This window comes from Epinephelus fuscoguttatus, linkage group LG19 (assembly GCF_011397635.1).
Source record: "Epinephelus fuscoguttatus linkage group LG19, E.fuscoguttatus.final_Chr_v1".
NCBI lineage: Eukaryota > Metazoa > Chordata > Actinopteri > Perciformes > Serranidae > Epinephelus > Epinephelus fuscoguttatus.
Window position 1 is genome coordinate 2,226,173 of NC_064770.1, and position 23,546 is coordinate 2,249,718.

The 23,546-nt window shown below is 40.8% G+C and overlaps 1 protein-coding gene across 2 annotated transcripts in view; it reads left to right on the top strand.

Moving 5' to 3' along the window:
- rab11fip4a (RAB11 family interacting protein 4 (class II) a) overlaps positions 1 to 12,229 on the top strand; it is a 121,862-nt gene extending 109,633 nt beyond the window's left edge. For both annotated transcript variants that reach the window (XM_049560223.1, XM_049560225.1), the window contains 2 exons: positions 958 to 1,101; positions 1,182 to 12,229. In XM_049560223.1, the coding sequence (XP_049416180.1) occupies positions 958 to 1,101; positions 1,182 to 1,298 (261 nt within the window). In that variant the 3' untranslated portion in view covers positions 1,299 to 12,229. The remainder of the gene's footprint in view (positions 1 to 957; positions 1,102 to 1,181) is intronic.
- The last annotated feature ends 11,317 nt before the right edge of the window (positions 12,230 to 23,546 follow it).

The following is a 23,546-nucleotide window of genomic DNA, read 5'->3' on the forward strand; positions in this document are numbered from 1 at the left end:
CCTGCGATAGTCTGGCGACCTGTCCAGGGTGTACCCTGCCTCTCGCCCGATGTAGCTGGGATAGGCTCCAGCCCCCCCGCGACCCTCAAGAGGATGAAGCGGTTAGAAGATGAATGAATGAATGAATTTCAAAAAAGTGTTGTTTTTACACTTTTATACAGATCAAACAATCAAGATTTAATGTGTTAATCAGTGATTTCTAGCTGGTAGATGGAGTTTGCTACCTTTGGACAGAGCCAGGCTAGCTGTTAACAGTTTTTATGGTTGCTAGCTTTATGGCTGTAGCTTGATATTTAAGCCCCGTTTTCTCCAAGCAGTGTGGGTCAGGTCAGTTTAGTTGGTTGCACATTAGAAAAATTATTTTTGTGTTTCTATTATTAAAATTCAGGGTGGTACCAATACAACTGTTCCATTGCGTAACACTTTTTTTTTTTAATCACAACTCTGTTGAGTTACCTACCTCACTGATCTGATACTAAAAAGTGGAGCTAGAAACATGGCAGTCTGTCGACTGATCACAATAGAGAATCAACACTGTTACTCAGACTACAATGGACTGTAACCACTGTTCCTACAGTGGCAAGTTTACATATATTGGTCAACTGTAACTATAAAATAAAGTAAAAAATAAAAACTTTGCACCTCCAGTTGCCAGCTATAGACTTGGAAAAAATATTTAATCTCACTGAGCCCCTCAAAGGCTACTGCCAGCATCTTTTGGCAAGTTGTAAAGTGGAACGTTTTCTTGCATGTTACACAGTGATATGCCTTTAAAGAAGCATGAGGTCCACGACACAGTTCACTAACTAAGCATTTTGTGAGACAGTGATGAAAACTCAAAATTGCTTTTAGGGTTGACTTCACTATATTTAATACCTTTTGTAACCGTACTACACAGAGTCAAGGGTTTCATCCACAATGTCCTTTGAAAGGAACTGTTTTTTTGTCTTTCCTAAGGAGAACCATAAGCTGCGGGATCAGAATGATGACTTGAATGCTCAAATTCTCAGTCTGAGTTTGTACGAAGCTAAGAATCTGTTTGCCTGTCATACCAAGGCCCAGTGCCTGGCAGCTGAGATTGACAACGCATCCAGGGACGAGGTTAGTGTGCTGCTGGTGGATGGGTGTAATGCTGATGTTTGATATGACTGCTCTTCTAACACATTTTCTGTGTCTCTCAGCTGGTGGATGCTTTGAAGGAGCAGGAAGAGATCAACCTGCGTCTAAGGCAGTACATGGACAAAATCATTCTGGCCATTCTCGACCATAACCCCTCCATCCTGGAGATCAAGAGTTAAACACCACACACACACACACACACACACACACACACACACACACATGCACACATACCAAGTTGTAATCCTTAGGATTTTAGTTCTGGTTGATTTGGTGTGGTTACTGGTGACAGAAATGCGGAGGAGCAAGGGGTGTTTTTGCTCACAGTGTAGCCAAACAAACTCAATTCAAGCTTTTATAAAGAAGTCAGTCAGTGATAATAATAACAACAAGGTTATGCTGCATACTCCTTGTAATATTTTAAACTGATTCCATGTCTTGTTTTGGAGATGCTGTTTCTGATGAATGATCAGGGCTAAGCTGCATTTTCTCACTTCTTCACAGTAACAGCAGTTCAATCAGGAGAGACTTGTTTTTTTTTTAGTAAAAAGAATATTACCATGTGCACAAAAGAATGAAAAAAAGTGGAAAATCTTTGGCGATTAGACCCCATGGAGATGGTATGATTTAAGGAGGGTGATGAATCCATTGTCGAATAGGGAACTGAACTGAACTTCTCTATTTGTCATTTTTATGCGCAGCACAAAAACGAAATGACATTTCGAATACCCCAAGCAAAAAGAAACAAAACATATGAAAACAATTTGTGCAACATATAACAAAGAACATATAGTGCAATAGTAAGATGAAAAGGGTCGACATTTCACAGTCAAAAACTCCACATCCTGAGAGCAGAACTGGGAGATCCTCTTCACATCACAGCACCATTAATTGTTTGTGTATACACCACGGAGCTCACCAGATGATGCAACCTCCCTGTCTGCTCTGTGTTGTGTTAGCCCCGTTAGCTCAACACCGGAGTCTGATATGTTACCATTCATCCATGTCTCAGTGAACACAAGGACGCAGCAGTCCCTCACTCCTCGGTGACTGTATTAGGTGTTTAGGTGTATTAACCTAAACAAAGAAAAGTGTAAAATTTCCAGAAAGGTAAGTGTTCCTTCAAATGGATGTGTGCATAGTAAAGTATATGACTGAAATAAGCCCCGAATGAGAAAATACAACTCTGTTGAGAAATGTGTGGTAGGAATAAGTCTGGAATGACAGCTAGGGAGCCACTAACTAGAAGATGATGAAAGATCCAAAATAAGCATGGAAAAAGAAAGTGGCAGTAGGGAAACATGTTGCAGTCTAACCACGAAATAATATAAAAGCCAGACATGAAGTAAGCTTTGACGGCAGAATTAATGGTGATGTGCTAGAAAGGAAGGCTGAAAACAGTGCATGGTTCTGCAGACCGTGGGTGTCCATATGTTGAACATAATAAAAGGTCAATAAGGACCGACTGAAAAAATGTTAAGGTCCAACGGCCAAACATAAATTAAGTCAGGAACAGAAATTGAAGGTCCTATGACCAAACTGAAAATACCGTGACTGGTGTGAGGCCCTAGTGACCTTGGAGACTATATGTAGAACATAATAAAAGGTCAATGAGGAACAAACAGAAACAAAAGGTCATAAGACTGAACAGAAACTAAGGTCATAATACCAACTTAAACAACAGAAACAAACAGAAATCATGGTCTGACGACCAAACAAAGAATACCGTGTATGAGCATGAGGTCCTGCAGACATTGGGTATACAGTTTGGTCAGTGAAGACCAAACTGAATAAAAGGTCATAGATTGAACAAAAACTAAGGTCATAAGACCAACTTAAATAAAATGGTGGAAGTAAAATGAGGTCTGATGACCAAACAGAAATTAAGTCTGCATGACATACGGAAATTAATGGTCGCACGAAAAATAAGTGTTGCATGGGGTCCAACGGATCACCTATGAGCATACAGCGAGCGGTCCTGAAGACCTTGGGTGTTTGTGCATACAGCATGAAGTCCCGCAGACCATGTTAGTGCATTTGCATCAGGTCCCAAAGACCATATAAACCATATAAGAGTGAACAGCATGATGAATGCAAGCAAAATAAACCAAATTGAACCAATACGTTTACGTTAATTTATGACCAACCTGAATAAGCAAGTGCAGCAGAATAGGTCCAAGACCAGCAGATATGAAATCAGCAAAGACAGAAATTGTGATTAGATAACCAAGATGAAATAATCATAGGTGATGCATGATTGTGGATTCTAAAGTGATAAAGGTGAGCAATTAGCAGACAAGCTGGTGTTCGTGCATGCAGCATATACTTCGAGGACCATGGATGACTGCGTACTGCATGAGATCCCTTAGACCATGGGTGGTAAATGACAGCAAGCCAAACTGGATTGAGGCAGACAGGATTGGAATCATATAAACAAGTGCAAAGAAAAAAGGTCTTAGCAGCAAGCAAATAAAGTCAGCAATGACAAAATAGCAATGACAACCAGACGGAAATAGCAAATGGCTGATGCCTGACTGTGACTCCATCAAATATGAAGGTGGGCAATAGCAGGGACTAACAATGACCAAGACTTGATTGAGAGGTAGCAGATGAGAAAACCACAAAAGACCACCACCAGCTGTATGAATGACTTAGCAAGAAATTAGGGCACAGAAACTTAATTTATGAAACAGTGCTAATATCAGGCCATACCTGAAACCCCCAAAACCCACGGATGAACATATCCATGAGTACTTTGCTTATCCGCTAATAGTAGAAAAATTCTGCCCTGGCAATTATTGCGACACTTTAGATTTATGATGATTGAAATAGAGTCGCCAATAGCCAATTACAGTTTGGAAAAGGTCAAATGGCCAAGCTACTGGCTTTATTTGGTAGGTAATGACTTTGCTGTTTGATGAACGATATCTTGCTTGAAAATATATCGATATATTGTATATAGTCGTTATATTGCCCAGCCCTAATAGATACTACCAACAGTTGATGGGGAAATTCAACGCTAGATGTATCTATCCCAACAATTAATAGACAGACATTATTATTGCCCAATTCCACCTAATGGGTCTTTTATGATAAAAACCCCACCGCTGTACTGGACAGATGCCACAGTGAGGATTAGAGATTACATGGGCATCTTTGAGAGTACACTGACCAGCTGTATTTCCCCTGTAGGCAGTAGAAGAATGATGCTCTGGATCACTGCTATATGCAGATGGAACATCTATGGCGCAGTGATGCTGTCCGCATGCGAGTGGGCATCTTGCTGAGCTTAAAATGAGTTACCAACTACTGTGCATGCCCTCAATGTGCGAGAGATCAGGAAATAGTCAGGCTGATAAGAGGCTGCCCCACAGTCTACTCTACATGACACGGACTGACACGCATTTCGGGCACTGAGTCATGGATGATGTCATAGAATTAGTGAATCTGTGATGGATATAATTGTAAAAAGGTAACTCAAAATTACATTAAACTGTTTGTGACCGGGAACCGTGATTACCAGAACTGAGCAGTGTGTTATTAACACTGACCTGCAGTCAGTCTGAAAATGTGACAGTTATAAAACAACGCGAGGGTTGAGAAAACGGCCCAGCGCGCTGCCAGGACAGAGCTGCCATTGTGAGGACCGCTTCAATCGGTGGCGTAGGAAAGAGCAAGCAGGATGATTGAGCTCCAGCCACCATGACCACGATGTGCCTGCATCCGGTCCCACACCACTAACGGTGGCTTCATCTGTAGGAGTTCATTGCTTGATGCTGACCAAAATATTCAGACTTTACCTTTTTATTACTGTATTTACGTGCTGTTTATGCCTTGTCAAATATATTAATGGGCTGTTTGATTTGAAGTATGTATAAGTTATATATTATTTCCCTATTTTTGTTGCGTGATAATGTTAGAATTTCTTGAATTATTGTTTACATGATAGCCTATTTCTTAATGTGCATGTTAATTAACCATTGTGAAGGGAGCCCAAGACTTGCCAATGGCTGCTTCTGATTTACTGTGCATATGATAAATGACAATTCAGCAGGCAGATGGAGGTTAGGATGACACTGCGATAGAGGCCATGAGACTTATCCTCTGGGGAATATGAAGTCGAGCAGAGAGAACTAGCCAAGAAATTCAAGTTAAACAGGTAGAGTTAGAAAAAAGAGGACACAAAATGAAAGGAAAACATGTCAATTTTTTTTAATGCATTGTTGTTTATTTATGTATTTTTAAATTTCAAAACCTGCCTAGGAAAGGCAAGGCAGATTCATTTATAGCACATTTCAAACACAGAGGCGACCCAAAATGCTTTACAGATTAGTCAGACAAGTTCATTGTAGCCCAATCACAGAGCAGTCCTGGAGGGGCTGAACAATTAGTAATATCGATTCAATTAGAAGGGCAGCTCGGTGGTGTGGTGGTTAGCACTGTCGCCTCACAGCAAGAGGCTTGCCGGTTCGATCCTGGGTGCGGGAGCCCTTCTGTGCGGAGTTTGCTGATATCACGATCTCAGTTACCCAAGAGGGCTTCCAACACACAGCATCCCTCTGTCCTTGACTCACTTAAATGTGAACTTTGTTCATTCTGCTTTAACTGTACACATATGATCAGTTATTGCCCATGTTATATTATTTATTTATATATTTGTCTTTAATTCTTATTTTGTTTGATATTTTTTAAAAAATATTTATCCGTTTAAAACACTCATTTAATTACTTATTCATATAGAGACTAACTATACGCTATAACTCAGTGAATGTAAGATATAAAATATTAGCAGATTTAAAGAACTGCCACCTGATGAACAGCTGATGTGAGAGCAGATACAAAGACACACATGCAAACTACACTGCCTTTCCTAAAAGTAGAGAAAAGTGAGTAAATACAAGAACTATAAATGAGTGCATTTGTGTTTGTGCTTGATAATAGTATATTCTATGGCGGTCACCTATAAACCCACACCGAAGAAATCGCTGAGGGGCTTTTAATTTAAATGATACAGGAAGTGTGGTAAGATAACAGCATGATACGTATGTGAATTTATTTATTTTATGAATGAAGATGAAAGAGAACAACTAGCTTTGCTTGAAATGAGCCAATACCATTGTGAAGCAGAGGGCATAATGTGCCTGCTTAATATGCTTACTTTGATGAAACCCAATAACTTTTGAAAAACAAGGCCCACCGCTATTTCAGTATTACGTTAATTGTATTCCCATTGAAGCCAGGGGAGACAGGAGAATGAAATAAATCACTTCACATTAATGATGCAGTGATAGTGTTTGTCTGCAGCACTGAATCAGTTAGAAGACAGGTCATATATGACACACTTAACTTAAACAGTGAGGAGGGCTGTTTGATTGGATGGCTTGAAACCACCGGCTCTCTTGGGATCCGGGATCACCGCAGTTGTTAAGCCGCTAAAAGCGGAGTGAAGTGCTGGTTGAAAGTGGAGGCCAGGTGCGCGTGGACAACGCTGACGAGGAAGAGGCTGAGGCTTATCTAGACACTGAAGCAAGGTGTGCATGGAAAGCTTGGCCAAAATATCAAGGGACTGCACGTGGCAATCCAGTTGTACGTATGCAGAGTGTCCCGAAGTAACAGTTAGGTGTAGCTTGGGCCCATATCTTGAATCTGTACACATCACTGAGATCAAGTCTGAAGATGGAGAGGAGAATAAAGTTACGCGTTGACAATACTGACTGACATCAGCTGAGATTGTGTGAACGGGAGAATGTGATGAGTGAGAGATGATTCCACTCCTGCTGAGTAATCCCACATCGGTTTGCTACTTTCGACGAGAGACTGACCGACATAGGTAAAGTGAACGATTGTCAATGCGACAATTCTGCCCAAAATGATGACTGACAGCAGCAGAAGAGAGAGCAGATTTTTGTCTGATAGAGATGGTGGCAAAGTTTGATTGGATAACAAGAAGAGTGAACACCCATAGTCAGCTGATTAGAGGAAGCGGTGGAAGTAGGATGGAGAGAATTGTGAATGGATGGGCGCAAAGTTTTCCTGATCGAACTTACGCTGAGCTTCATTAAAAGTGAACTAGCAGTAGAAGATGTGGGGTTAGCATTAGCAGTAACACTGGATTACAGGCTGCATCACTTTCGGTCAATCCCTCATGCCTGTGAAGGCAATATGGATCCAGCGAGGCAAAAAAAAAAAAAAAAAAAACTACCATAGAGAGAGGTAATTGGGTGGGAATGCTAAAGGCATTCACAACCTCTGTGCCTTCACACTCCCTCCACATTTTTCAACATAGAAACCTCATTTGTACCTCAAAATATTCAGCTAAATTATAACGTGACTGCCTGTATTTTTCATTCATAACTTTAGTGCTTTCAACTTTTTTCGGGAACATTTTCCCAGTCTAGTGAATGGACGGAATGTTAAGTTCTGACACAAATACAGGGTTTTTCAAGCATTTTCAACTCCTATCTCCTCATTCATACATCCATGTACAAACTCCATTCAAACTAAAAAATGTTCCACATCTTTCATACATTCTGAGTATTATTCAACTTTTAAACCCCAGTATACTTTTTTAAAATATTCAAACTTGTTTGGAGCATGGCAAAAAGTCTCTTGACTTAATGTTACATTAGTGTGTATTGGACGGAATGTTTAGAGCTAGAGTGGAAGACTCAACTGTTAAGCCTGATTGATGGTTGGGTGCTCGACACTTTTAAAGAGTGCTGCACAACAGCACATCATTTTTAATTTATGCTTTAGCGAAAGGTTTTAGTTATCTCCATGGTTTTCAGAGCCTCACTGCATTTTTTATTGTCCAGTTCTGTTTCTGTCGCTGTTTAGTAAAGAGTAATCAGCACAGACAGCTGTTTAAGTCACACAAATATCCCTCTGTATACGTATGCTTATCTTACTAATCGTATATTAACTGATTGATCAGCCCCAGTCTGTCTGTGAGTGGCAGATTCCCCTCACTTGCTACGGTGGGCTGGGAAACATAATCAGTGAATTGATTAATACAAACACTATTGATTTCTTCCAGTGGTGCTGACATTAAAAACTGACATTCAGTACATGTCTGCTGTCAGTCAGCCTGGTGAACACAGTTTAATCAGGCTCAGGCTCAGACTTTTCTATGATGGAGTTGTCAGCCAACTGACAAAAAAAAAAACTGTAAGCAAACAGAAAGCCATTTTAAACATGAATCCTCTCTTTTTGATTGATTCAGATTTTTACAGAAACCAGCTGTAACATATAAAATTTCTGGGAAAAAATCTGAGAGGATGTGAAACTCTGTAACCAAACTGGACAACTTTCAAACAAAATAACGGTTAATGACATATTTTCCTCAGTCACTATTCAACAGACACCATCAAATACAACAAGGGAAGGAACAATATATTGCAGTTGAATATCACTATACAAAAATGTGACAGGGTCATTCAGTAATACAAGGGAACTGAGTGACATCACCCCTGTCAGCATCTCAGAGGTAAGATCTGACAGAGTTGACGTTTTAAGGAGTTGACAAAAAGTTATATATTTATTAACTTCTCAGCAGTCATAGTGAGTAGCGATTTTGTTTTTTCAGAGTTCCTAGGCGTTCTCTTGATGCTAATCAAAATGCTTATTTTTAAACCTTGATTCTTATATAGTTTTCATTTAGAAAGGATACACAATTGACCGGTTAGGGTTGAGACACACCCAATAGCAATATAATTTTATGAATTTATTAAAAAATAGAAAGCTTACCACTACTGGAGTAGTTTTCCCACCTTTTTGGTAACCAGTTAGTGAGACAGGAGTCCTTGTGAAACTGCTAACCCTTTTTATATGCCTTGTTAAATGATGTTTTTTTAGAAATCTGATACAGTTGACAAAAAGCTGGGACACATCTTTAAAGGGCCAACATTTTAATAAAAAATGAATAAAACAAGATGAGTACTACATTTTTACATTAACATTATCAGTACTTAGTTTTAGATTTTAAAGGGTGTTAAGACATTTTTTAATTGTTTGAATTTGTGAATACAAAATTCAAGTTGTGTTCAATACAGAGTTGCTGATTATAATGGGCTGTTACTCACTGACACTGAAACAGAGGTTGGATCGAAAGGTGTGTAGGATATAAAACAATTAGCCATGTAAATGACCATACCAGTATTTTCCATGTTTTCTACAAGCCATTTGCCAAGCAGCCCATAATGTTTAGAATTTTGAATGTGTTTTTACTGTTCTCCAACCTTCATGTCAAGTGGTATGAAAATCAATTTTAGAAACACACAACTAGCTTAAGTTTAGTTTTCATATGAACATCATGTTTGTTTTATCATTCACTGTAATAATGATCAGATTTTTCAAACCAATTTGCCATTGTAAATAAAAGTTGACTTTCATACTGTATGGGAATAATTAGAAAACCGATGGAAGCACCAAAAGGAATACTTCACAAAATAGTTACAAAATTTGAAGAATTATGCTTATTTGCTTTATTTCCAAGAACAAGATGAGAAGTTTGACATCAGTCTCATGTCAGTGTGGTCAGTACTGAGCTGGAGTCAGGAGGTGCTTTGCCTACCTTAGCTTACCTGACAAGACTAAAAGTTAGCTAATACACCTTAAAAGCTCATTGGTTAACAGCTTGTACAGTATGTAGTTTGTTTAATCTTTTGGAGTAATGCTTTGTAAGTATTTCTTGACAAATAGATGGTGAACTATTTTTTTTTTTTTTTTTAAACTGTAAATGGTTAAATGTAATGTCAGGTGATTGTGTGTATATATACACATGGTAAATGGCTACAACATATATAAACACGGGCCTTTAAGGTAAAACAGCTTCTAACTCTTAAATTTGTTTGTGAAGAATTTTTTCTGTGTACAACACCAAATCAGTGTTAGTAGTTGTAAATAACTATGTCATTGAGCCTTTGTGTTCCTGAAGACTCCTCATGATGAGGGTATTTAAAGGTAGTAAGAGCCAATATTATGTGCCAAATCCAAACCTTCAACTGTTTTTCATTGATTGAAATAGCTGAGGGCATCATTTAAAGGTGGATGGCTCACATATATCTTTCATACAAAGACATAAAACGTGTCAACAACAGCTGGAAACACTAACTGCTGAGTTGAGCAGTGGGCATTTATTGTGATTTGGTCATTCACTCTGTGGAGATGTTGACCATTAGTAGTGCGAATGCAAGTGGCTCCCTGTTTTGTTTGTACAGTAGATGCACACAAACACATGGGCGGTGCACTTGTGCTGATAGACAGTTGGTGGTGGTACTGTAGTGACCATCAAACATCTGAAACAAAGGCAATGATGTGGATGAAAACAACGCAAGACTTAAAACATGAAAAAATCAACTTTGCTCATACACACAGAGCATTTTGGTGAATAACACTGATCATAACTTGGTTGACAAGAAAACTACAGGTATTGATCTTCTGTTCCTTAGCCTATTACAAATACAGGAAAAAAATTCAGAAATACTGTATGAATACTGTATACTACTGCAGTGCTCCATGAAAAAAGTTCCAACTTACTATAAACAGCCTACTGATTTAAAACACCGAAACTCAGTTGGTTTTTGTGCTGCCTTCAGTGTCTTTGTGAATAACTATGCTGTAAATTAATCTCACCTAATTATTTCACTTTAATATCATTTCACACATACTTGTCACACCCAGAGTGTGCTATCCAAACACACAGGTTTGTGTCAGTGAGGAGAGCAGTATTAAGCTGCCATAGTGAGCACTATGTTAAGTTACAAATGACAGTTCTGTTGAATTGCAGAAATCGTTCACCTTGCGATTATTTTTATTCATTTATTTGCTTGTTCTTTCACAGGTTTTGTGAATATGCATATGAAGTATGAAATAGAATATTTAAGCAGTCCAGTTATGATTTTGTCTATCACAATTGTGACCATTGTGGTTGAGCTTTTTCTATATTGAAAGTTTTACTTGAGGGAACAGTATTCGTGATTTCACTGTAAATGTTGCACAGAATGTAGTTACTATTTATGTGCAAGTCGTTCCGCTTATGAAAAAGTCTCTTAGAGAGTTTTGACACAAAATAAAAAAATATGTGTTGCAGATTATAATATGAACTTAATCACATATAGCACATTTAAAAGTGTCACAGCCAAAGTATTCAACTGTAATAATGATATTAAACATGATGAAAACATATTACACTCTGTCACATCTTACATGTGTTCACTTGGTTGCTTTTACTTGTGTAATGCACATGGAATTATGGTGACCATGTCATACAAACTAAATTGTGTAAATAAAATCCATTGGCTTTGGCATGACAAAGTCGGCCCTGGTTGTTTGTTGTCTCTCCACCAAGATTTAGAACTCTCCTTTACAGCTGAACACAGCAGCAGGTGACGGTTGTCTGATGCTTGTTCTGCTTTCCATCTTATTAGGTTTCACCTATCTAGTATGGTAGTAGTGTGTCTGTAATCCTTGACCAGACTAATCTATTAGGCCCCCTGCTATGGAGTTGTATCCTGACACCTCTAAAGTCCCATCTAATATGGTGGAGACAATGACCCAAAATCCATCCAATACTTACCTGCTGGAATAAAACTGCTTGGCCCAGCTTTTTGTGTCAGTATGTTAGGACAGTCAACACAGTTATATTTAGGAATATTTATAATATATTTGTGAACACATAAAGCAACAACAATAAATGTGTTAAAAGTAGAATATGACACAGGTAACCTCTACACAACTCAACAACACAGTGCAGTTACAGGCCTTTTTCCGCAGACATTTGATTTGTCAGGGCGTAACAACACATTAAACTAATAGCATTAATGACAGTTAAGTTCCATTACATTCTTTCTAACAAATAAACATGCAATTGAGCAATCAGCTGGTACACATGGTATTTATTAGCTGCTGTTTCCTGACACTGCTAGCTTCTGTTGATATCGGTGGATCTCCTGGTTGCTGAAATTGTTTACAGCCCCTTCTAACACTAGAAGTTTTAAAGTAATTTTGTGTTTTACTTAAGAGCACATGGACTTTTACAACAGCAAGAGACAAAATAAGTTGGGTCACCGAGTAGCTCAATGGGTAGAGCAGGCACCCCATGTACCAAGGCACTGTCCCTGCCACAGCAAAAAATAACATCTTCTGTACATGTATTTACAATGATTTTAGAAGAACTATTCTATGGATTAAAGGAGACAAAAGTGGTCAACGAAAGCTGTACTGACTAACATGTTTTTGTTTTTTGGTTTGTGTAGTATTTCTGGTGTCAGCCTTATTTTCCTCACATGTACTGTATTTACTGCTATGTTCCACACAGGTATCAAATGTAATGACCACAGTCAATTTTACATATTAGCAATTAGGCCCCATACACACTTTACATGTCCGGTAATGATGAAATCCAGATAAGGACGCTTTGGCCTGATTCAATTCGTGTTGGTTTTTCCAATGCAGAGTGGGCTCTCCTCCAGTCCAGAAGGAGGTAGCAATGCACCTGAAGCTGAGAGAACTCCCACAAACACCAGAAGAAGAATAACTAAGCTATCTGATCCTCCAAGTCACATCATTAAATGTAAATCAGAATCAGAATCAGCTTTAGAATCAGAATCAGCTTTATTCGCCAACTATGTGTGTACATACAAGGAATTTGACTCCGGTAGACTTGCTCTCAATGTACCAGAAATGACTTAAGTACACAAATTTAGGTAAGAACATACAGAATATACAATATACAAAAAATATACAACCATACATTAGATATAAAAAATATGAAAATATTATTAAAAAAATATTTTAAAAAATATATATACAATATACAAGGATGCAGTGTTGTTTGACCTGCCACTCTGTGACCGTTTAGGAGTTCATCAGAGCGACAGCCTGGGGGAAGAAACTGTCTTTGTGACAGGTGATTTTGGCAAACAGTGCTCTGTAGCGCCTACCGAGGAGTTTAAACAGTTGGTCTCATTCATGAAAAGTGAGTAAATCTGCGTGTAGATTTGCACATAAAAGCCTACTCTACTAAAAACCTACTCCGGATTCAGGAACGCCGCGGGAAACTCAGATTTGATCGTAAACACGTGTGTATGATCATGAATGCCAATCCATCGTAAAGTGACAGCGCGCTCCCGGTAATCAGCAATTAGCATAAATCCCCGCCCATGAATAGCCAATGACCACCATATTAGGAGGTGTAGGTGCATCCTGTCGACCTGTCAGTCATGGCGCAAAGAAAGAAAGAGAAAGAAAGAAAAAAAGAATTTTTCCGAAACGGAGATCGAAATAATTTTCGGTGAAGTGGACTTAAGAAAAAACATTTTATTTTCTTCAGTTAGTAATGTGACAGGGACAGGCAAGGCGAACGCCTGGAGGGAGGTAGCAGATGCTGTTAATGTCGTCTCCGTGGTACAAAGAACCATGTCAGAGGTGAAGCGTAAATGGTTTGACATGAAACTGGAGGCAAAGAAACGCATAAGCACACACAAAAAGAATACAGCGGTCACCAAACAAACAGAAGATTCATTTGTGGGGTTTTGAATGAAATGGGAATGGGAACCCAGAGATGTTTTGTGCGTAATGGATAAACTCTAAATTAGTGATGGCTGTTGGAATGTAACGCTATTTAACATTTATTTTAACAAATGATACAGATAACATATAGCCATCATTCAACAGAAAGAACGTGTAATCTATTGAGTCGATTTACATAGATATTTCACAATCATGAACCTAATCTGGATCTTAAACCTGCTCATTGCCAACTAATTTAACTAAATGTGTTATATTTTTAATATTTTGTCATGTTTAGATTACGTGTTTCAAAGGCATCTGAGTTAAAATTGTAATTTCCAATAGTGACAAGCAATATTTATGTGCTTTACTAAATTTACACAAGCACTACAAGTGGTCAGGAGCAGGAGTAGATTTTATTAGTAGCTACGAAAAGATCGGAGCTACTAAAATTTTGATGAATGCGGACATGCACGTAAATTTCCGTCTGCGAACAGTTTACACACAAATTCCTTCTGTTCACGTTTCATGAATGAGACCCATTGGGGTGTGAGAGGTCTACAGTGAATTTGCCTGCCCATTTCCTGACCCTTGACCTGTACAGGTCCTTGATGAAGGGAAAATCAGTCCTAATAATCCTCTCTGCACACCTGATTGTCCTTTTCAGTCTGTTCCTGTCCAGTTTGGTGGCAGATCCAAACCAGACGGTGATGGATGTGCAGAGAACAGGACTGGATTATGGCTGTGTAGAACATGATCAGCAGTTCCTGGGGCAGGTGGAGCTTCCCGAGCTGTTGTAGGAAGTACAGCCTCTGCTGGGCCTTTATCTGGATAGTGTCTATGTGGGAGGCCCACTTCAAGTCCCGAGAGATTGGGTACCGAGAAACCTGAAGGTGTCCACAGTAGACACTGTGCTGTTGAGGATGGTGAGGCGGGGCAGTGTTGGGGGGCTTCTCCTGAAGTCCACTGTCATCTCCACAGTCTTGAGCAGGTTCAGCTCCAGGTGGTTCTGACCACACAAGAGGACCAGCTGCACCACCTCCTGTCTGTATGCAGACTCATCACAGTCCCGGATTAGTATGAATGGGTAGGGTGGGGGTATGCTCAGAAAGATCTACAAAACTTTGAATGCTACACTTTTGTTTTTGGTCCCATTTTTACAGGTACAAGTTAAGGATCTAAGACTTTTTTTGTGTACACAAAACACTCAACACAATTTTTGTGCGCAAATCTGTTAAAATCTCTGTAAGTGAACACATCTCCTTTTTCAAGATAATCCATCCACCCTGACAGGTGTGGCATATCAAGATGCTATTTTAACAGCATCATTACTACACAGGTGTGCCTTGAGCTGGTCAAATTAAAAGGTCACTGTAAAAGTTTTGTCTTCAAAAAAGATATTTATTGGTATTTCATATGACTAGTGGTACAGAAATACATTTTTGGTCAAAGATACCCCAAAGACTGTATTTGGTGTGACCACCATTTCGTTCATGCAGTGTGAAACATCTCCTTTGCATATAGTTGATCAAGTTGTTGATTGAGTATGCAGGCTGTGCAGAAACTGGGTTGTTTTCAGATTCACAAAACTGTGTACAGATTCTTGCAACATGGGGCCATACGTTATCATGCTGCAACATGAGGCCATGGTGGTGGATGAAGAGCATGTATCAGCTGTCCAGGTGGCTGGTCTCAGAGGATCTTGCAGATGAAGATGCTGGATGTGGAGATCCTGAGCTAGTGTGGTTACATTAGGTCTGCAATTGTGAGGCCAGTGGATGTACTGCCAAATTCACAGAAACAACATTGGAAATGTTGTCTTGGCTTATTGTAGTAAAATGAATATTCAGTTCACGGGTTTGTTTGTGACCATCCCAAGGCACACTTGTGTAGTAATGATGCTGTTTAATCAGCATCTTGATATGTTATACCTGTCAGGAGGATTGATTATCTTTGAAAAGGAGAAGTGCCCACTAACACAGATTTTAAGAAAGTTGCAGCCAAATTTTAACAGAACTGTCTTTTGTGTGCGTAACAACAGTCCTAGATCTTCTACTTAAGTTTAAATTTTTGTTCAGTGTACATGTCATCCCACAGTGTACATAAGCACAAACAAGTTTTTAGCTGTTCCATAGGGCTGTAATTACCAAGTCGGGTTAGACGCCAGTCCTTGAAGGCATGCTTGGTGTTGTAAATGTGTGTACACATAAAAAGTGGTAAAAGCAGTGGTGTAATGATTAAAGAAAGACAGCAGAGAGAAGTACTAACTCTGCCTACCTTCACACCTCAGCATACCTGGCCAATCATTGTGTGAAGAGGGTTTGCTGTTGTGGATTGTAAGTTTCAGAAAGCTACAAAAATTGTTGGATGCAACCCAACCCTTCCAAGAGAGAATGGTCCACAGGGAAGGGGTTTCTGATGCTGTTCAACATTTGCCAAGCACTTCAGCTGAAGCATATTTACCTAGCTTTGCCCTAGAATTTCTAGTCAGTTTTCCCAACTGAATGTTTATACTTTGCATGTCAATCATTGAACTTTTCATTCAGCAATTGTCTCTGTTAATTAGTTTCTTCAGACAAGTGGCAACTCTACCTCATGCTATATCAGACACAGAGAAGCTGATGACTCACGCTTAAACTCAATCCCAAACCCAGGATGGAGGGGTTCAGTGAATGCGCAGTCGAAAGTGTGGAGGAGGACCAGTGTGTCAGAGGAGACTGTAGAAAGACAGAGTGCCAGCAGGACAGTCCACATACACTACTACTTTTTCAAGGGAGGAGTGGATGATATGACTGTTCTCCTATCTTTGTGACAGCAGACTAATTATTGCAGCATAACAGACTCCAGGACTTGTCATTTTGACCGATCCAGCAATTGTCATCCCACCCTTTCCTTTTGATTCCCTTGTATGCCACTCCCGTATGAGCTCATCTTTGCCACTCCACCTCCTAGTAACAACGCCCAGTCAGACTTTCTCTGCACAGAATCTGCTTCCAGTGGTGAAATTGCTCTGGATGATCAGGGTAAGGCTGCTCTTCTTTCACCTCTGTCACTTTTCTCTTGTTCTCTGTCAGAGAGAGCTTCCTGTTGGCTGTGTTTGGGTCCAATGTTAGATCACAGGCATCTGATGAGGACAAAAAGACAACACAACATAATTTTACACCTGTTAAATTTCTTATCAGTTCATATATTAACAGTTAAACAAGCACCTCTACATTCAACTATAGCAGGCCACATCCCTACAACAAAATTGGAATGGTGCTTTGTTATTATTTAAAGCAGATAAAAACACACTTACACTTCCTCAAACCTGACTTCAGCTTCCACCCTCCACTATGTTCCACACTGGGGACAAGAAATACAAGTGACATTAAGCATTTTGTCATTTCTAAATGATGATTATAATAATAATATACATACATATTGAAGAATATACATTATAAATAATGCTTTCCTTTACCACAAACCTGTCAAAACCAGGTAAAGGGGAATGTTAGACCCTGACTAATCTTGTCCTGTGTATCGTCCTGTGTATGACTGGTTTGAAAAGACCAGTTAGAAGCAGATCAGAACAAGCATACTGGGACACATTCTTGGAGCCAGGACGTAAGGGACAGTGCTAATTTAATTGAAGTTGGATTTTATTTTTTTAAATGGCTTGGTGGCAGATAGGAACATATTGGTTGAGTACTGAGCCCCAAACTGCTGTCAGGATATATTCAGCTCTCTTGGGGGGAAAGTGTGGCACTGAAGAAGGGGCTTCAATGCTAACCTTGGCAAGGGCTGTTACACCTGAAAACACATGACTGAGTGAAATGGCCACCAGTAATTTAAACCATGGCTGCGCTTCATTAGTTGTTCAACATGCCCTTGTTTATGTCCTCACAACACTTACCCTCGAGGGAATCATTGCGGCCATCATAGGTTGTCTGACAAACTAAAGTGAACTTGGTGAGATCTACCCTTGTAAGACTGAGAGGTGAGTCAACAACAATGGTCACCCCAGAGGTGTTCATCACACAATGCATTGCAGTTATGCATTTGATGCAAGAAAATACATCCATGGTTAGGTGTCAGTAATTTAAGTAGAACTACAGTACAGGCCAAAAGTTTGGACACACCTTCTCATTCAATGCGTTTTCTTTATTTTCATGACTATTTACATTGTAGATTCTCACTGAAGGCATCAAAACTATGAATGAACACATGTGGAGTTATGTACTTAACAAAAAAAAGGTGAAATAACTGAAAACATGTTTTATATTTTAGTTTCTTCAAAATAGCCACCCTTTGTTTTGTTTACGGCTTTGCACACTCTTGGCATTCTCTCGATGAGCTTCAAGAGGTAGTCACCTGAAATGGTTTCCACTTCACAGGTGTGCCTTTCAGGGTTAATTAGTGGAATTTCTTGCTTTATCAATGGGGTTGGGACCATCAGTTGTGTTGTGCAGAAGTCAGGTTAATACACAGCCGACAGCCCTATTGGACAACTGTTAAAATTCATATTATGGCAAGAACCAATCAGCTAACTAAAGAAAAACGAGTGGCCATCATTACTTTAAGAAATGAAGGTCAGTCAGTCCGGAAAATTGCAAAAACTTTAAATGTGTCCCCAAGTGGAGTCGCAAAAACCATCAAGCGCTACAACAAAACTGGCACACATGAGGACCGACCCAGGAAAGGAAGACCAAGAGTCACCTCTGCTTCTGAGGATAAGTTCATCCGAGTCACCAGCCTCAGAAATGGCAAGTTAACAGCAGCTCAGATCAGAGACCAGATGAATGCCACACAGAGTTCTAGCAGCAGACCCATCTCTAGAACAACTGTTAAGAGGAGACTGCGCGAATCAGGCCTTCATGGTCAAATAGCTGCTAGGAAACCACTGCTAAGGAGAGGCAACAAGCAGAAGAGATTTTGTTTGGGCCAAGAAACACAAGGAATGGACATTAGACCAGTGGAAATCTGTGCTTTGGTCTGATGAGTCCAAATTTGAGATCTTTGGTTCCAACTGCCGTGTCTTTGTGAGACGCAGAAAAGGTGAACGGATGGATTCCACATGCCTGGTTCCCACTGTGAAGCATGGAGGAGGAGGTGTGATGGTGTGGGGGTGTTTTGCTGGTGACACTGTTGGGGATTTATTCAAAATTGAAGGCACACTGAACCAGCATGGCTACCACAGCATCCTGCAGCGACATGCCATCCCATCCGGTTTGCGTTTAGTTGGACGATCATTTATTTTTCAACAGGACAATGACCCCAAACACACCTCCAGGCTGTGTAAGGGCTATTTGACCAAGAAGGAGAGTGATGGAGTGCTGCGGCAGATGACCTGGCCTCCACAGTCACCGGACCTGAACCCAATCGAGATGGTTTGGGGTGAGCTGGACCGCAGAGTGAAGGCAAAGGGGCCAACAAGTGCTAAACACCTCTGGGAACTCCTTCAAGACTGTTGAAAAACCATTTCAGGTGACTACCTCTTGAAGCTCATGGAGAGAATGCCAAGAGTGTGCAAAGCAGTAATCAGAGCAAAGGGTGGCTATTCTGAAGAAACTAGAATATAAAACATGTTTTCAGTTATTTCACCTTTTTTTGTTAAGTGCATTACTCCACATGTGTTCATTCATAGTTTTGATGCCTTCAGTGAGAATCTACAATGTAAATAGTCATGAAAATAAAGAAAACGCATTGAATGAGAAAGTGTGTCCAAACTTTTGGCCTGTACTGTATCTTAACTTCAGAAGATAGTTTCTCAAGAAAATCTCATTGATAGCTTGATATTTTACTGAAAAATCTGACCAACCCCTAGTAATTAGCTCTAGGTAGTGACTGCATGAATAAGGTTGCAGATCCAAGCAATGTTGATCATGTTTCCTTGCATGGTCTCACTACTCTTTGACACTAAAATAAGTCAGTTTTGGTGGTTTGGTTGTCCTAGAATCAGTGCCTCTTTCTAGGCAGGACTGACTGGAGGGAGACCTTGGAGTATAATTTGAACAGGCTAGAGAGATCACACACTTCTGCCCTGGAAGGGATTGGGAATCAAGAGAAAATCACCAAGGAAAATGTCTATTGCCACAGTGATTGTGACCATGGTAGATGACTAGAAATGGAGGTGGCTGAGGCTAAACCCCTTTTTACACTGCCAGATTTTCCCGCGAATGTTGGGCCGATTTGCCGGCCAGCTGCAAGCGTTTATACACACAGAGGCGGAAAGGTGAGTTGATCCAAGGCGCCAAATTTTCCGCCTCGTAGGGTAATCATATTGGCAGAACCCTTTAAGTTTAAACAGACAGAGGCGGCCTTCTGCAACAGGAGGGGCTGTTGAAGACTTGTGGAAGCTGTTGATGATGCTGCACGTGTGAGCCACTGGCGGTGCATAAACAGGAAACAGCTGATAGCAGGAATTAGCGAGCAGCTAGTAATAAGAGGGAAATGCAAACCTGACAGACACTGTAAAGATGAGCAACTGGGGAGACAAGGAATTGCGCACCCTCCCTGTCCTCACAAACGCAGAGGCCATTAACCGTTAAGATGACGGGGATGGTAAAGAACGGGCCGATTTACGAGAGAATCACTGTCTGACTACCACCACCTGACTACCACCGCCTGACTAGCCGCAGCTTCCGTCCCACGTCACTGTAAGTCACACGCTGAGCTACACGTTTTGTTACTTGCTCACGCCCCCCATTGCCCCGAAAAAGGCGCATTCTGTATAAACAAAAGTAGGTAGGTGGCAATTTTCCGCCCTCCCTGATTTTGTTTTTATACTACAAGTGCTGAAAAAAGAGCTCTCTCAGATGGGAGGGATTATAGCTTAGAGCTGAGGCCAGGGCTGCACAACCTTCCTCTGTGACCAGACAGCCTGACAGTCTTCCAATGCACAAGGAAAGCAAGAAAATAGCAACAGATCATTATGTTTTGTTCTGCTGAACCCAAGGGTGTTTCTTTATTCTTGCTCTAACTGTAAGTCATTGTCAGGTATGAGATATTGTCAGGTAATGCTTGTAGATTTGTGCTTAACACAGGGTAGTTTGAATATTCAAGGGGTTTATTTTTTCTAGTTTAATGGTCTGAACTCTAATGAGTTTCCAGTCTACAGTGTTGTACAGTGCTCTACAGAGAGCAGCTTCACTCCTGGATCCTGCAGATAATTGTTACTCAGGTCCAGCTCTCTAAGATAAGAGGATTTGGTGCTGAGAACTGATGCCAGGGCATCACAGCTTCTCTCTGACAATCTACAGCCATTCAGCCTGAAAAAGCAATTAGACAAACAATTTATTTTTTTTTTACTTTATCCTCTGTAAAATGAGTATCTGATTTAATATATCTACGGTACTTTATTTGGTTAGCAGTGCTCCTTGCAGAGCTTTTTTGGACAAGTGAACCACTGGCAGCAGTCTCAGGAGACCATCCTCTGAAGCAGAGTATTTGTTCAGGTCAAGCACATCCAGGTCTTTTTCTGATGATAGGAAGTTGAAGACCAAAACTGACCACTGACCAGGAGAAAGTTTATCTGTGGAGAGACGTTCTGAACTCAGAGACTGTTGGATCTCCTCCACTAGCTAATGATCATTTAGCTCATTCAGACAGTGGAACAGATGCACCTCTCTGGAGACAGATTCTCATGTATCTTTTCCTTGATGTACTGCACTGTCTCATAGTTGGTATATGAGCCATATCCTGTCTGTTTCAACAGACCTCGTAGAAGGGTCTGATTGATCTGTAGTGAGAGACCCAGAAGGAAGCGGAGGAACAAATCCAGGTGTCCTTTTGAGGTCTGTAAGGCCTTGTCCACAGCAGTCTGAAAGACTGATTTTTCATTTGATATTAATGTTAACAGTTTCGGCCACCACCTGGATCTGGATTGTGGTTCTAACAGGAGGTTGACATCAGTGTACATGAATGTGACAAAGACATACAGAGCAGCCAGAAACTCCTGAAAGCTCAAATGGATGAAGCAGAACACTTTGTCCTGGTACAGCCCACACTCTTCTTTAAAGATCTGTGTGAACACTCCAGAGTACACTGAGGCTGCAAAACAAACTTTTGATGAATCATTCTTACCTACTAAAGTTTGTTTTGGAGTTCCACAAGGTTCTGTGCTCGGACCAATCCTATTCACTCTATATATGCTTCCCTTAGGTAACATCATTAGAAATCACTCTGTAAATTTCCATTGTTATGCAGATGATACACAATTGTATTTATCAATGAAGCCAGAAGAACCTTTAATTAACTAAACTTCAAAATTGCCTTAAAGACATAAAAACCTGGATGAGCTCCAGTTTCCTTACCTCTAGCACTACCGTAAGAAACCTCGGAGTAATATTCGACCAAGATTTGTCTTTTATTCTCATTTAAAACAAACCTCACAGACTGCATTTTTTCATCTGCGCAATATTGCGAAAATTAGGCCTATCCTGACCTGAAAAGATGCAGAAAAATTGGTCCACGCTTTTGTTACCTCTAGGCTGGAATACTGTTATTCCCTATTATCAGGTAGCTCTAATAAGTCTTTAAAAACTCTCCAGCTAATTCAGAACGCAGCGGCACGTGTACTAACAGGAACTAAGAAATGAGATCATATTTCTCCTGTTTTAGCTTCTCGGCACTGGCTCCCTGTAAAATCCAGAATTTAATTTAAAATCCTACTCTTAAAGCCGCTACAAGGAACTTTTAACTGGATATGCAAGTCTCTCGTTTCTGCTGATGTCTGCGCGTGACCTACAACAGAAAATGAGACCATCGGTGTGAAGATAAGCTATTTCTATATAGTGTATATCCATACCTTTAGGAAACTGTGTCCGGGTCTGCTGCAGGTCGCTTCCAGGACGAAGCGATTTACGGCACTCAGACGGCACACTTCATCTTACCTAGCTGCTTACATTTAGTGACTCTTATAAATAGTTGCTATTCCTCCTCCTCGACCCGACGTCCGCGGGGAGTTGAAATAGCATCAATCATCGGGTAAAAGTTCTGTGAAAGCACTGGACTCACCAACAGTCAGCCATGTCTCAGTCACACAGAGAAAATCCAAGTCAGGAAATCCTTCAGGATAAACATTTTGTTCGCTAGCGATCTAGCATTTACCAGCCCAATCCTGGCAGGAGCCGGCGGGTCCACGGCCCGACGTCCATTAGCTGTCAGGGGAGCCACACACAGAGGCCGCAGGTTGTGCAGATTCACCCCGCACCAGCGGGGACGAGGAGAGCAGGGGCCGCGGGGCTGGAACACCTCATCCGGGCCAACAACAGGTACCAGCCAGGCGTCGACAGGGTCCAGCGAGTGCCGAGAAATGAAGAGGCGAGGCACCGCTCCATACTCAGTTCAAGAAGCCGTGGAAGTGCTCGCCAAACAGGCCTTCAGCCTTACCAGCCGACCGCTGCGTTTACCCTGGCGGCAGTGGCACTTATGCCGGAGAGATGGAGCTGGGGCGCAGCAGAGGTGAGCTGGGATCCCCGATAGGAGTGGGGGCAAAGTTTTCCCGTCTTGTTGTTTCATTCATCCCCAAAACAAACACATGCGCGAGCCAGGTAAGCATCTTTACGACAATACGCGCGGGAGCTCATGGGAAATGTAGGCTTCATTCCGGCAAAACACTACCGCTTTTGTCCACAGGGTCGCCAAAATAAACTCAAAATTAAAGTTCCTTGTAGGGGCTTTAACTTATAAAGCTCTGAATGGTCAGGCTCCGTCATATCTTAGAGAGCTCATAATGCCATATTATCCCACCAGAACACTGCGCTCTGAGAATGCGGGGTTACTCGTGGTCCCTAAAGTTACCAAAAGTAGATCAGGAGCCAGAGCCTTCAGCTATCAGGCTCCTCTCCTGTGGAATCATCTTCCTGTTGCGGTCTGGGAGGCAGCCACCGTCTCCACATTTAAGACTAGACTTAAGACTCTCCTCTTTGATAATA